Source organism: Typopeltis vanoorti, chromosome 4, assembly GCF_054136105.1.
Source record: "Typopeltis vanoorti isolate ZY-2024b chromosome 4, IOZ_Tvanoo_1.0, whole genome shotgun sequence".
Classification (NCBI taxonomy): domain Eukaryota; kingdom Metazoa; phylum Arthropoda; class Arachnida; order Uropygi; family Thelyphonidae; genus Typopeltis; species Typopeltis vanoorti.
The window spans coordinates 106,963,335-106,977,679 of NC_143552.1; the positions used below are offsets into that span (position 1 = coordinate 106,963,335).

Here is a 14,345-nt window from a genome sequence, read left to right on the forward strand (position 1 = left end):
GTAAATATGACTTCTCCATTGCTTCTACCTTAGTATCACCACTTCTGGGTCTGGCTCCCACTGACGAGACCTCAATAAAGGTCGAAACTGGTCTGGGCAGTGGCCCTTCCCTTAATGCATAGCATTATACATGTCCGCAAAGAGATGTGCTTTGAATTATGGGAGATACTGAGACAAGGAGTGATGAGAGCTTGGTCCACCTTTACTACAAGTTGCCTCGGTCCTGAAGATACTTCAGGCACAAACTTTGTTTGTTTACACTTGGATAAAGAATTAAACTAAATTTATTATAGTCTAACCAAGTGGGAAAAAACTTCCAACATAGAAAACTTCAGTTGCATTCTGAATGGTGATCCTATAAAACAAGTAAAATATTTCAACAATTTAGGCACAGTTTTTAGCAAAGATGGCAGGTTAAATCTGGAAATAGACAACAGAATAAGCAAAGCTGGTATGGTAGGTAAACAGCTGAATAAAATTCATATGGAATAAGAGAGAGAGAGAGAGAGAGAGAGAGAGAAAAAAATTAGCCAAAACACTAAACTAGCAGTATATAAGACAGTGTACAAACCAGTTTTCAGTTATGGATCTGATAGATGCATCAGAAATAAAACGCTTGATCAAAGACTAGAGACCACAGATACGAGGGTTCTGAGAAAAATTAGAGAAATGAACCAATGGCATCAATGACAATCATATTAAAAATGAAAATATTAGAAAAGAACTTAACATTATCAGCATTCAAGAATGTGTCAGCAGAACTAATCTAAGGTAGTACCAGCCACTTAAATGGAATGGGTGAGAAAAGATTAGCAAAACAGGTGTTTGATGCCAAGAAGGCAGGAAAGAGACCCAGAAGAAGAAGACCAAGGTCTAGGTAGATTGATTCAGTCAGAAGCCCAAGAAACATGAAATGTTAAATAATACTGGAGTTCTCACAAAGTAATAGACTAATTGGAGAAAAATTGCTGATAAGAGATTAATAATAATGTAAACTTGATCATGTAGTGATGTCATAGTAACCTGAACACCCATTAGGGGTACATATCAGAAGATTGATGATGATAATGATAAATAAATTTCATTGCCTAGTATGAAACCATCTTTCAGCTCACTGCCAGCCTGAAGTGACATGAACATGTTTAATCCCTAGATCAGGTTTGCTAGATTATTCAATCCTTAGCCATGCTATTAATACTAATGTACCATAGGTTTCCCAACTCTTGTAGGTAGTATTTATATTAAAAAAAATTCAAAAATTATTAATGAGGCAACAAACATAGTGGTAGAAAAATGGATATAAAAATAGCCAACTGAAATCTGAAATGAGAAAGACCATTCTGCATTTCTGCTAGAGATGCTATTGGACCTAAATTAGTGAAATAATGCAGTGAAAATTTTTTAAGTGATTATAGTAGAGTCCTTAGCATACCAATTTGACAAAAAAGGAAATTAAAAACTTAAAAGAGAAAATTCACAGAATTTCTATAGGAAGTGTATATCAGGAAAGATGTCTAATTATACTTGAGAAAGGGCAAAAGATACTTGAAAGAAAATGGTGATGAACAATTTAGATTTAGGTGAAATAGGATTATGAAAATAGTTATGATATAAAAGACATCCGTTTAAGCTCCCCCCCCCCAAAAAAAAGAATATGATTATCTTTTCTCAGTAGCATTCCATTCTGTTATCTATATTGAAAATAACAGACAATATTAAGACTAATATGGTGCGAAGCTTGTGAATAAATTTATGTGGAACAAGAAAGAAATCAGACCAAATATCAAGTAAGCAGTATATAATACATCATTTTAACTAATTTTAACATAGATCTGAGAGTTCAGATGATAAGTATGGGAGTGAATATGTACCAATGATAGCTCAACTGTATTAAAAATGAAGTTATCAAAAATATTTATTAGTATTCAAGAAAATGTAAGAAGCAATCTAAGATGGTCATTTAAGCAGAATGTAAGGTGAAAGATTAGCAAAATGAATGTTTGAAGGGAGAAAAAAAAAAAAAAAATATATATATATATATATATATCAGTGGCATTGCATGCCCATTTCAGTTGGAAGTGCTGTCGTGGCTTAAGTAACCTGCGCTACAAAATTCACATCAGTTTGACCATATGATAGCATTTTTATCGATGTATGAAAGTCTTAAGAGTGTAAAGCACATCAGTGCTCATCTTAATTGGTCTAATGCAATTAACTGTAGGATATCTTCCAATACTTCAAAATATTTAGATGGGATGAAAAAAATTGGAATCTCGCTGGACCAAATGTGTAGACCTCAATGGAGACTATGTTGAGAAATAAAAGTGATTTTTTCCAAAAAAATGTGTTTAACTTATTTTTTTACCAAACTTTTCAATTAATTGTAACTGAAACTTTGTGGGGAACAATGTGTTTGTTTTAAGATACTGTTATATTAGAAAACAATAATGAAGGAGAATGCTATATTTGGTTGGTATATTTGAATTACTCAAAAGTGTAAAATTTGGAAGAGGAGGATGCAGTCTTCGACGACAATACCGTTTCCCCATTGTAAATATGTGCAAAAAAGTTATAAATTTATGGAAAATTATATATTAAAAACTTGTTCAAAAAAATGTTCAATTGGACTGGTTGACACAAATCACAGCCTCCAGGTGCTATGAGGGTTGTTCAAAAAGTTTGGTAAAAAAAATAAGTTAAACACATTTTTTTTAAAAAAAATCACCTTTATTTCTCAACATAGTCTCCATCGAGGTCTACACATTTGGTCCAGCAAGTTTCCAATTTCTTCATCTCATCTAAAAAGTAGGATTTGTCAAATTGTGCAAAATAGTCATTGACAGCCTTGATGACATCATCGTTCAAAGAAAATTTTTTCCCACCGAGCCAAATTTTTAAGTTTGGGAACAAGAAGAAGTCGCACGGGGCCAAGTCTGGAGAATATGGTAGATGTGGAACCAATTTGTGCAATTTTGCCATTGTGACGGTGCATTGTCTTGATGAAAGAGCACTTTTTTGTGCTCTTTCAATCAAGACAATCTTGGCCATTTTTTTCTTCAGTTCTTCTTTTCAATGGTCCAACAATGATGCATAATAGACCTGTTATTGTCTTACCCTTTTCCAAATAGAGTATCATGATAATTCCTTGGGAATCCCAAAAATCAGTGGCCATCACTCGTAGTTCCTAGCTGACAAAACGGTCTTTGCTTTTTTCGGTGCTCTTTCACTGGGCATTGCTATTGTTTTGAAGACTGCTGCTTCGTGACTGTACACAAAACTTGATTCAAGTTTTGTCTACAGTCACGAATTGACACAAAAACATCCTGCGAATTACGATTAAGCATTGCCGAACACTGCGTTGAAATGCCTTTTTGCATGCGTTTTTGATTGACAGTCAAAAATCGCGGCACCCATCATGCCTGCAGCTTTTTTTTTCCATGTGCAATTTTTCGTACAGGATATTATAAACCCATTCAGTTGAGATGCCTACAATCTCAGCAATCTCATGCACTTTCATAATGATACCATGAATTTTGTCAATCATTCCCTTCATAGTGACCTCAGTCAGACATCCGGAGTGCGCTTCATCTTTGATGGACTTACAACCTCGTTTAAACTCATTTATCCAAAAATAAATAGTCTTTAATGCTAGTGCAGTCCCCATGAACTGCATGTAACTCAGCTTTGATCTGTGTGGCTGTCCATTTTTTCAAATAAGTGTTTTATCACTGCACGAAACTAGTTTTTCTCCATTTTTATGAAAAATGCGAACACGGTAATTTTAAATGTTTGCCAAATTTTGCAAATTTGGCTAGGGGTCATGAAAAAGATGATACGTGGCAACACTGGTATGAATGAATGAATTGTATCACCTTCTATTGGAAATTTACCAAACTTTTCAAACAACCCTCATATTGTCTCAGAGCTCACCTCATATTGTCTCCGTTTAAAACTACTAGAACACTAAGAATCTGACCAGCTGCGATCTGTACATCTTTTCAAAGGGCTCAAAGGTATGGATTTTCAATGCACACCCAGGCTATTAACACGAATGTGATGCAATGTTTACACGTCAAAAAGTGACCTCTTCATGAAGCATTGGCATATTTTGTTTACTTTTACGAATCACATGAAGTTTGGAAATTAGGGGTCTTTAATGGAATAAATGCAAAAATATAATATCGATGATACTGCTATTCGGTGGATGAGCACACACATCTAGCACACAAGGAATATTCTCCCCTGATATATATATATATACAGGTAACCCTCGTGTAACACGGTACTTGTACAACATGGTTTCGATATAATGCGGTCTACAAATTGTAGTAACCCTTTATCTTTTCATATGTTTTTCACCGTGCAACTTAAAAATCAAAAATTTTATCTTCATTAAATTTGTGTCTGTCCGTATCGCGCATGTAGTTATAAGTAGCGAATTCATAAGTGGGTTAATCTCAAAACTGAGCACTTTATTTTCTGGTGAGTTTTATAATTAATATATAATGTGTTTTTTATGTAAAAAAATTATTTTTATAGTAATCGCCATTAAAACTGCAACGAAAGGGAAAAAAACAACATCGAAAAGAAAATTCATTTTTCTCGAAGAAAAAATTAAAATCTTGGATCGGTTGAAAAATGGAGAAAAACCGGGAGTTGTTGCAAGGACTTTGAATTTAAATGAATCAATAAGACTAAGCTCGGCATCCACCTCCAGTGGATGCCGAGCTAAGTCGTATAATAAAAGTCGCACACATTTTTGCGATATGGTTGAAAACGAAATTAGTGAATTAGTTGACAAGGAAACAGATTTAAATGAGGAGGTACAATTAATAGATGACGTCGAACCAAATGGCATGGAAAGTTCTGCCAAATATTCTGACTGGAATGAATCTGTTAAAGAATTCAGTTTAAAGAAATTAGCAGAAGGATTAGACTTGGCAAAAAAGTTAAAAAGTTATTTAAATTAAGGGGGATATTAAATCCCACATTATTTCAAAGCCGAATAAGAAACTCAAAGATAGAAATCAGTTAAAATTTGGCAAACTATAAAAAAAGGCAAATTGTAGCGTAAGCTAAAGCACATAGTTCAACACTAGAGCAACTCGTTGCAAAGATGGGGAAAGTTCTGCTCACTATTCTTAGTATCTCCCATAATGTAAAACACATCTCCTAGGAGATGTATGATGTTATACATTATGGTGGAAGGTCACTACCCAGATCGGTTTCAACCTTTATTGAGGTTTCATCAGTGAGTAGGTAGACCAGATAATACTGAGGTTATGGCGAAAAGAACTTTTATACTTTGCTATACGAGTTGTCAAAAAGGTGCACCCATAAATTACTTAAAATAAAGAGCCAACAGGCTTCACTTTGGCGATATAACATTATTTAAATTAAGGGGATATTAAATTCCACATTATTTCAAAGCCGAATAAGAAACTCAAAGATAGGAATCAAAGAGTTTCATGCCGAATATAGCAAACTATAAAAGTTTTGGCGAATTGTAGCATAAGCTAAAGCACATAGTTCAACACTAGGGCAACTCATTGCAAAGGTGGAATTAAGAATTAAGGAACTATAGAATTAAGTTAAGTTAGGAAGTTATTTTACGGATAATGATCCCTCAATGGAGCACTCCGGAAAATTTGCAAGAAAATTGGATATTTGTTTAGCTCCATATTATGAACTTAATAAAAAAATTGCAGCAATATTGGTAAGGAAGGTCTTATTACTGACTTCTTGATAACTAAACCAGCCGAAGTATGCAATGAGAATTATACAAATGATGTCCAAGAGATTTCAAGTGATGACAACATCCAGCCATTCATAAATAAAGAGCATCTATGGAATGTTTGTTTTGAAGACAGTGATGATGATGATTAAAATATGTACTTTATTTTATTTTGCCTAAAACATTTATGCATTATATGCAATGAAATTTACGTACAATTTGTAACTTTTATAATTTGATATCTATTTGTTTTATAATTTATGTTTTCTTAACTTGCATGAATTACCTGAATTAAATAAAAATATTTTTTTGTTGGATATGTCATTGTTTTTTATATAATTTAAAAAAAAAAAACGATTTCAGAACATAACCCTACTTTTTCTATGTGATCTAAGTCTCGCATAATGCAATTTTTATAATGCGCCATTTGTAATATGTATTATAATGATTTTTATAATGATTTATTATAAAAATAATATGGCGTATTATAATGATTTTTATAATACGCCATGTGTGTGTGTGTATACACACACACACACACACACACACACACACACACACACACACACACACTGTATATAAAAATGTAGTTAAGCGTTTATTCATATGATCAAAATATAAAAGCTGACAAAATCAGAGATCCAGGAAAATATATCAATTAGGAAGAAACTGTCTATCAAAATAGAACTATAATAAATTTAGTTTAATCCTTTATCCCAGTGAGAGCAAACAAAGTTTGTGCCTGAAAATATCTTCAGGACTGAATATAGTGTTGTACTATCTTACCTGGGTAAGGTACAACACCAAGGCAACTAGTAGCAAAGGTGGAGCAAGCTACCAACACTCCTATCCCAGTATCTCCCATAATGCAAAACACATCTCCTTGTGGATATGTATACTGTTATGCATTAAGGGATTGGCCACTACACAGACTAGTTTCAACCTTTATTGAGGTCTCTTCAGTGGGAGCCAGGCCCAGAGTTGGAGATACCAGGCAGAAGCAGTAGCAAGGTCATCTTTACCTATAGGAGTTGCCAAAAGGTTTGCCACCTTTTTTTATTAAATTACTCTGGATTTAGAGAAAGATGTTGAAAGTTTATTTTTCACTAGGTTAGACTATAATAAATTTAATTTAATCCTTTAAATTGTGCGCCCCTGTGCTTAGCAACCTGAAATGGCAATAAAGATACTATAAACCATCTAAATAGAAATGACATTTCACACAATGATACTTTAAAAAAATGCATAATGTACAATTCCATGATGGTAAAAGATGTTAAATGCAACTTTAAACATCTTGGAAGTTTCTCTCAAGAAAAACTGAAGCAAAAATTCAAAGGACATGCACTATTCTTTGAATTTTGCCATTTTTGGATAAAGGGAAAATCAACTAAAACTTAAATGCTAGAACTTTGAAACAAATGACAAATTGGGAGATTGGTAAGAAATAGGATACAGAAATGGGTTATAACAACAGTATTCTCTATGGTTAATAGCATGGGTTTGTTAAAGGGAGATCATGTTTTAACAACTTACTTATGTACTACATAAACTGAAATGGATGGGATTGGATAACAGACTTCTGAGTTGGATCAGTGACTGGCTGTCACAGATAAGTATCACAAAGTTGTATATGGAGGTGCAGTATCCCAAAAGAGGAAGGTCACTAGTGATGTACTGCAGGGATCAGTTTTGGGACCATTGTTGTTTGATTTGTACATTAATGATATTGGGATGAGTTTAAATAGTGATATGCAGATTATGTTAAATTGCAGAGAACAATGCACAGTCAGGCTGATATTAATGCCTTACAAGAGAACCTGAATAGATTGCATGAATGGACAGGTAAGTGAAACTATCAGTTCAATGTAGCAAAGTGTAAAGTTTGAGATTTGGTAAGCAACGATGGGATGCAAAGTATACACTTGGTGGGGAAACTTTAAAGGAAGGAGATTTGGAAGTGGTGGTGGAAAAGGACCTGAAATTCAGGGGCAACCTTGCACAAGTTGTGAAGACATCACATCGGATAATGGCAATAATGTGGAGGACCCTGACATGCAGAAATAGAGAGGTCATGATGCCATTGTATAAGCCCTTGATCAGGCCTCATATGGATTATTGTGCACAGATTTGGTTGGCGGGTTTTCATGGTGACAAAGATATGTTGAAAAGGATCCAGAGAAGATTCACAAAAGTGGTCAGTGGTCTTTGGAATGTGAAGTATGAGGACAGATTGAGAGAATGTAGGTTTCAGACCCCCATGAATAGGATCAAGAGGGGTGGAGTATGATGGAGACATAAACTAGTCAGGGTTTGTTATCAGGTTGACATGAAATAGATTTTTCATAGAATGGGAGGGGGGGGTTGAACAAGTGGCCATCCCTGGAAACTGTATAAGGAGGGTGAGAGCAGAGGAGTAAGGAGCAGGTTCTTTCCATGGAGAGTGGTTGGTGAGCGGAATGCATTGCCCGAGTGTGTTGTGAATGTAGATACATTGAATCAGTTTAAGGCACAGGTGGATGAGCTTTGTGTGTGATAGTGTGTACCTCCCATGATAAGTCTCTTACTCCATGGAGGTCAGATGTTAATAATAATAACAACAGCAAATTAGCAGTTTCTATTCAGACTTCAGTTCCAGAAGAGCTTTGGGCTAACTGTGGTGGTGTCATTGTCATTAAAGTCAGGACAGAATTCAAAAATAAAAAAATAAAAACAAAAATCTCATAGGAGTGAAAAGAAATGGTTCAAAAGTTCAAACTACAAACATAGTTTAGGCAATCAGAATGTGGCCACTTTTCAACCAAGGTTGTTGGTTCGAATCCCATCCTGAACATGAATTTGTGAATGTCTTTAGATGGTAGATGAATTTTATTACCTGGCATAAAACCACCCTTCTTATTGGAGACATGAAGTGACTTGAAAAAGTTCTATGATTATACTATAGGTTTACAGCATTTCATGTGCAGAATCCCCATAAAAACTAATGAGAACCAGTCATAACAACTGGGCATACTAATAAGAGAGGACATTTATTGGACAAAAGTAATGATTCACAAAAATCCCTAAGAATGCAGCATTTTGCCAATGCTAAAGTTGAAACAACACATTTATTAAGTTTTAATAAATGTGTTGAGTAGACATATCGATACAAAATTAATAACGAAAAAAACTCACATACAAAGATTATTTAATAGTATAATTTTTTTTGTTTAAGTTAAGGGATATTACATCCCAAATAGTTTTATGTTAAACATAAGTTGTATATTAAACAAGTTATATGTCGCCGAATTGAAGCCTTTGGCTCTTCACATATCTAATAGTATAATTTTTGCCTGTGTGTCACAGGCATCTTCAGTACATTAAGCTCAAATTAAATAATAACTGACAATTGGCGCTTTTTGGAATTGTCAGTTATTGTTTAATTTGAGCTTAATGTACTGAAGATGCCTGTGACACACAGGCGAAAATTATACTATTAAATAATCTTTGTACGCGAGTTTTTTTCCATTATTAATTTTGTATCAACACATTTATTGCTGAATGCATTATGAAAAACATTCTTCATGGAGAAAACTAAAAATTGCTAATCTACTGGAATGTATGCACTGAAAATGCTAAGTAAGAAAGTATGCTGAAAAGTAAAGCAAATCATGACTCTTTGTAAGTACTTATTAAAATTTTATAAAGAAATTGCTGTCATATTTTGCAACATATTGAAACATCCTTCAATATGTTGACAATATATTGCCAACATATTCAAGGATATTAAAGTTAGTAGTATAATCAATCATATTATTTCTGGAGTGTCAATTTGTTAAGTATATCTTCTTTTCAATCCAAATAATCTAAACTTTAAAAAAAATATATGAGAATAAAATAATTAACTTCATGAAAAAAAAAAAGCATACTTTTTCTGTAAAAAAGCATTCATTTTCTTGTGCTTTCTATTAAAGTGAACTATCTGTCTATGGAACCATACAAAGAGAGCTCCAGCTAAGCCACATATTAATCTACAAAAAAAATAACAGGAGAAAAAAAATTATTTTCTTGAAATATATTCAATATTAAAACAGGCATAATAATTTTGCACAAGTTACATAATCATTCAACAAGACTGCTAACATATTCACAGAATGTATATACATATAGTCAATGCCGCATGTTATGCATAAATATATCTATTATAGAATAAAGTTTGCACTATCTCTAGAACTCTAAAAGACTATAAAAACGAGAACCTATTCCCCACACACAAGTGGCCAGACTTCATTGTTAACTAGTCTGTAGTCCACATACAATCTGTCTTCATAATCTAAATTCCATAATCCTGATATAATCTTTGTAACTCTTCTTTGCACCTTTTTCACAGCTTTTTTATCCCTTTAGAATCTAGGAGAGCAAATCTGTGCACAATAGTCCAGATGCGGTCTTATCAAGGCCTTGTAAAGAGGTCAAAATGACTTTGTATTTATTAATGTATAAAAGAAAAAAGTGTGAGTTAAAAGCACAGTCATAGGAAACCATAACACTGACAGAAATCTGATGTGAGAAAGTCATCTACCATACTTTGTGAATGGAATTTCAAGTAATGAAAATCCAATCACAAAGAGGGGGGGGGAGACCATAAGATAATAACTTAAGAAGAAAGTCTCCCTATGCCAGACCTGCTTAAATATCTTGGAAATATCAACAGCAACCAAAAGTTTCTCTAAACTTTTCCATGGCCTGTTGTCCAAAGATGAGTCAAGTTGAATAGGCATCTACTGTGGAGTTCAGCGACAGAAGTGATATTGGTGATCGCTAATTAATTGGTGGGCCTCCAGGTAGCAAAGAAGTTTGCTGTTAGTGACCTTCTCCATTACTTTTGCAAGTACTGAGGCAAGGGCAGTAGAATGATAGTACGATGGCTGATTTTTATTTCCCATTTTCTGAATAAATCCCCCTTTATTTTCCCTTCTCTGGACAGACTGGATAATGGTTTGCTTTCATGCTGTTGTACAGATCTTCAAAATGTAAGATATCTGGAAGTTTATTTTTCACTTGGTTAGACTATAATAAATTTAGTTTAATCCTTTATCCAAGTGTAAGCAAACTTTGTTTGTTTACACTTGGATAAATGTAAGATATCTTATAGAGATGATATAGGATGGGCTCATTCAGAAGAACAAGCTTTTGCCATCTAAACCAGGTTATTAGTATCTAAATTAAGGATTTTTCTAATTTCTTTCTTTTTCTTCTAAATATGAACAGACTTTGTGGTATAGTGGGAAACGATTTTCTTTGGTTGTCTATATAGAAGAGTTGGAGTAGAATGTCAAGAGGTCAGCCTTATTTATAGTGATGATACATGGTACATCTGGATGTAAGAAAAATAAAGCAAGGAAAGACAGAAGTTGCCTCAACAGTCTTAGTGAGGGAGTAGAAGGCTGGACTGCAAGCCTTCTAAGTCTTGCTAAGCAAGCAAGCAAGCAAGGAAGGGAGTTTTTTTTTGCATTACAAAGTCAGTTGGTTTATACAAAGTTGTCGTCATCATCAAATTCCTGATGTGCATCCTCAGGGAGTGTACAGGATATTATATTAGCACCACATGAGAAATTTACACATTACTAACTTTTGATCAACAATTTTCCTCCAAATTAATTTGTTATCTGTCAAGACTCCAAACATTATCAGATCTTATATTTCTGTCTTCTAAGGCACTTTTTATGTATCAGTCGACCTATATCTTCCCGTAGGTCTTTTTTCTACCAACCTGGCAGAGGACACTTATTTTGCTAATCTTTCCTCTCCCATTCTGTTTATGTGATATGAAATTAACATCTGAGATTAGCTCTGCTAACACATTCCTGGATGCTAACAATGTCAAGTTCTTTCCTAATATTCTCATTTTTAATATGATATTGCCACTGATGCCAACTGTTCATGCCCCTAATATTTCTCTGTATTCTCAATTTATCTGGCTCCTTGGAGTTTCCATTCATGGCACCCACAACAAACTCTGGCAGCTTATTCCACTCGTTTACCACTCTCCAAGTAAAAAACCTAGTTCTAACACCCTTGCTAATTACACTCTTGCTCAGTTTCCATGGGTGGTCCCTAGTTCTCCGATCACCAGACCTGTTCTGAAAAATTTCCTCTGAATTAATCTTGTAAAAACCCTTCAGTAATTTGAATGTCTCAATCATATCACCCCTTTTCTGCCTATCGACTAATTTCTGTAACCCACAGATCTTCAACCTGTTCTCGTAAGGTTCATTCCATAGACCAGCTATCATCTTGGTCACTCGCCTCTGGATCCTCTACCTTCTCCCCATCAAGATGAAGCCCAGGGGCCCAGATCTGGGCACAGTAGTCAAGATGAGGTCTTATCGAGGCCCAATAAAGACGAACAACAACTTGCTTATCTCTACTCATCAAAGTATTCTTCAGCAACCAAATTATCTGATTAAGCCACTTTTGCTATGTGCCCCCTAAACTTCAACTCCCTATCCACCAACAGACCCAAATCTCTGGCTTCATCAACCTCCTGGAGTACAGTTTCAGCAATAAGATATACTGCCGTTAATTTTTTCACTCCACAATGCATAACCTTACACTTTGCTACATTAAACTGACATCTTCTCATTAGCCCAGACTGCCAATCCATTCAAATCATCCTGCAAAAGTTTGACATCATGTGCATTCACTATTGCTCTACCCAACTTTGCATCATCAGCAAATAAATGAACAGTTCCTCTCAGATCCTTTCCTATATCATTAATGAACAAATTAAATAGCAGCGGTCCAAGAACAGAACCCTGTGGCACACCACTAGTAACAGTGGTGTGCCTTCTTTTGGACTCCACTCCTGAATAAACTACTCTCTGATATCTCTCCATCAACCACCCTCCTATCCATCTCACCAACCCTATATCCATTGGGATACGGAAAAGTCGCCCCCAGCACATTTCGCCCCCTGTAGATAATGAGTAAGCTACAAAAATGTAAATAATACACCTAATTTTTTAATAATTCTAATTTATTTTGTTTTAATAGAATAAATGCACATTATTATTGTTTAAAACTCAAAGTTGTGTAATTAGTTGTGTAATTTCAAAATTGTGCACCCTTGTTGTTTCTTTAAAGAATCGATGAATATTTGGGAATAAAGTAGCACAAGTTTCCTAAAATCTCCTGTGCCACCCCTCCACGGCGTTGGTACGTTGCTGATCATTCAGTGCTCGTGTGTAAACATTCCACAATTCGATGGCAAAAATGAGTAATTGCCGGCCTCTCTATTGTCTTCTTCCAATATATGTATCTCCAAAGTAGTTTGCAATCACCATAGCTTCAATGGGGAAGTCATCAGCTTCAACTAAATCTTCAAATGCTTGAATAACGTTAGCAAGAAGAATAAATGTCAATGCTGGAATCATTCGAATCCAAAGCAAATTCATGGTCTTGTTTGTATCAGGCTTTTAAACCTTCGTTCTGTACCTTTCGCCAAAGGCTTTGGGAAAGAAGAAAAATACAACCAGCATTTACAATACTAGGAAATTCTTGTTGGAAGGCTTGCATGGCACTTTGTTCGAAATCTGTCATAAGTCACTGGGATTGGAGACCCAATTATAGATTTTTAACTTCTTGAAGCAACTTGACGTATGTGGCACGAGTTTTATTTGGCAGAAGCGCATAGACCACTGGAATAACTGCATTGAATTGAACCACGTGAATTGTATAAAGCTGCTGGAAATGAGTGGGTACTGTGCTAAAAGTTGCATCAGAAAACCACTCCTGGCAACACACTAATAACTGAAGATTGTTACTAGTTGAAAAAATAAGCATGCGACCCGGGAGCAGTTCGTCCTGAGAATCATACATCAAAAACTGTTGTACACTGCCATCGATAATAATTTCTTGATAATTTTGTGGAATTACTAGGTCCAGGAGATTGCTCAGTAAAGCAGGAGTACCATTGTTGCATCGAACATGACGAATGTTCATTTAAGTGAATCCTTTCTAGAAAGTAATGCCGCGACACTGGCATGAGCCTCTGCAATTACTGATGCAACAATTTGTTGTGGCTGTTCGTTCGTGGTTGTTGCATGTTGCCATATTTGACCAATCAACTGCAATGCTTCTGACCTTGCAGCTTGAGCTGCATGGTTATGTTTAGTTACAACTTTCACAACTGGGCCTTCCAAACCCCCTGTCCAAAAGGTGGAACGTTTTTCACAAACCCAGATTCCATGTTGTTCATCTACAGTTCTCTTTGAAAACACGTAAATGTGGTTTTCATCATCTACCAATTTTCTTTTGCCTTTTATTGATGGAACACTTTTTGCCATTGTACACGCAGGATTAATTCAATCAAGAATCTATAAAAATAATATATAGATATTGCACTGCCTGCGACGCTCAGCTTGTTCACGCAATGCATCGCCGATAATGAGGCAGCGAAAACAGCAAACACGCACTATCCACTGTCCCCCCCCCCATGTCCATCACTAACCACGAGGGCGATAGTGATGACTATCACCCTCGTGGTCGAGTATGTATTCTTTCCATTGTGAAAGGATTAACAGTTCCAGTTAATACTTTCACAGTGGAAAGAGAACTCTGAAGACATACA

The 14,345-nt window shown here is 35.1% G+C and overlaps 1 protein-coding gene across 1 annotated transcript in view; it reads right to left on the reverse strand.

Annotated features, from left to right (window-relative positions):
• ClC-a (chloride channel protein 2) overlaps window positions 1-14,345 on the reverse strand; it is a 388,967-nt gene that overhangs the window by 271,285 nt on the left and 103,337 nt on the right. Inside the window, exon 10 of the mRNA XM_090392133.1 lies at window positions 9,643-9,744. Within this exon, the coding sequence (XP_090248259.1) occupies window positions 9,643-9,744 (102 nt within the window). The remainder of the gene's footprint in view (window positions 1-9,642; window positions 9,745-14,345) is intronic.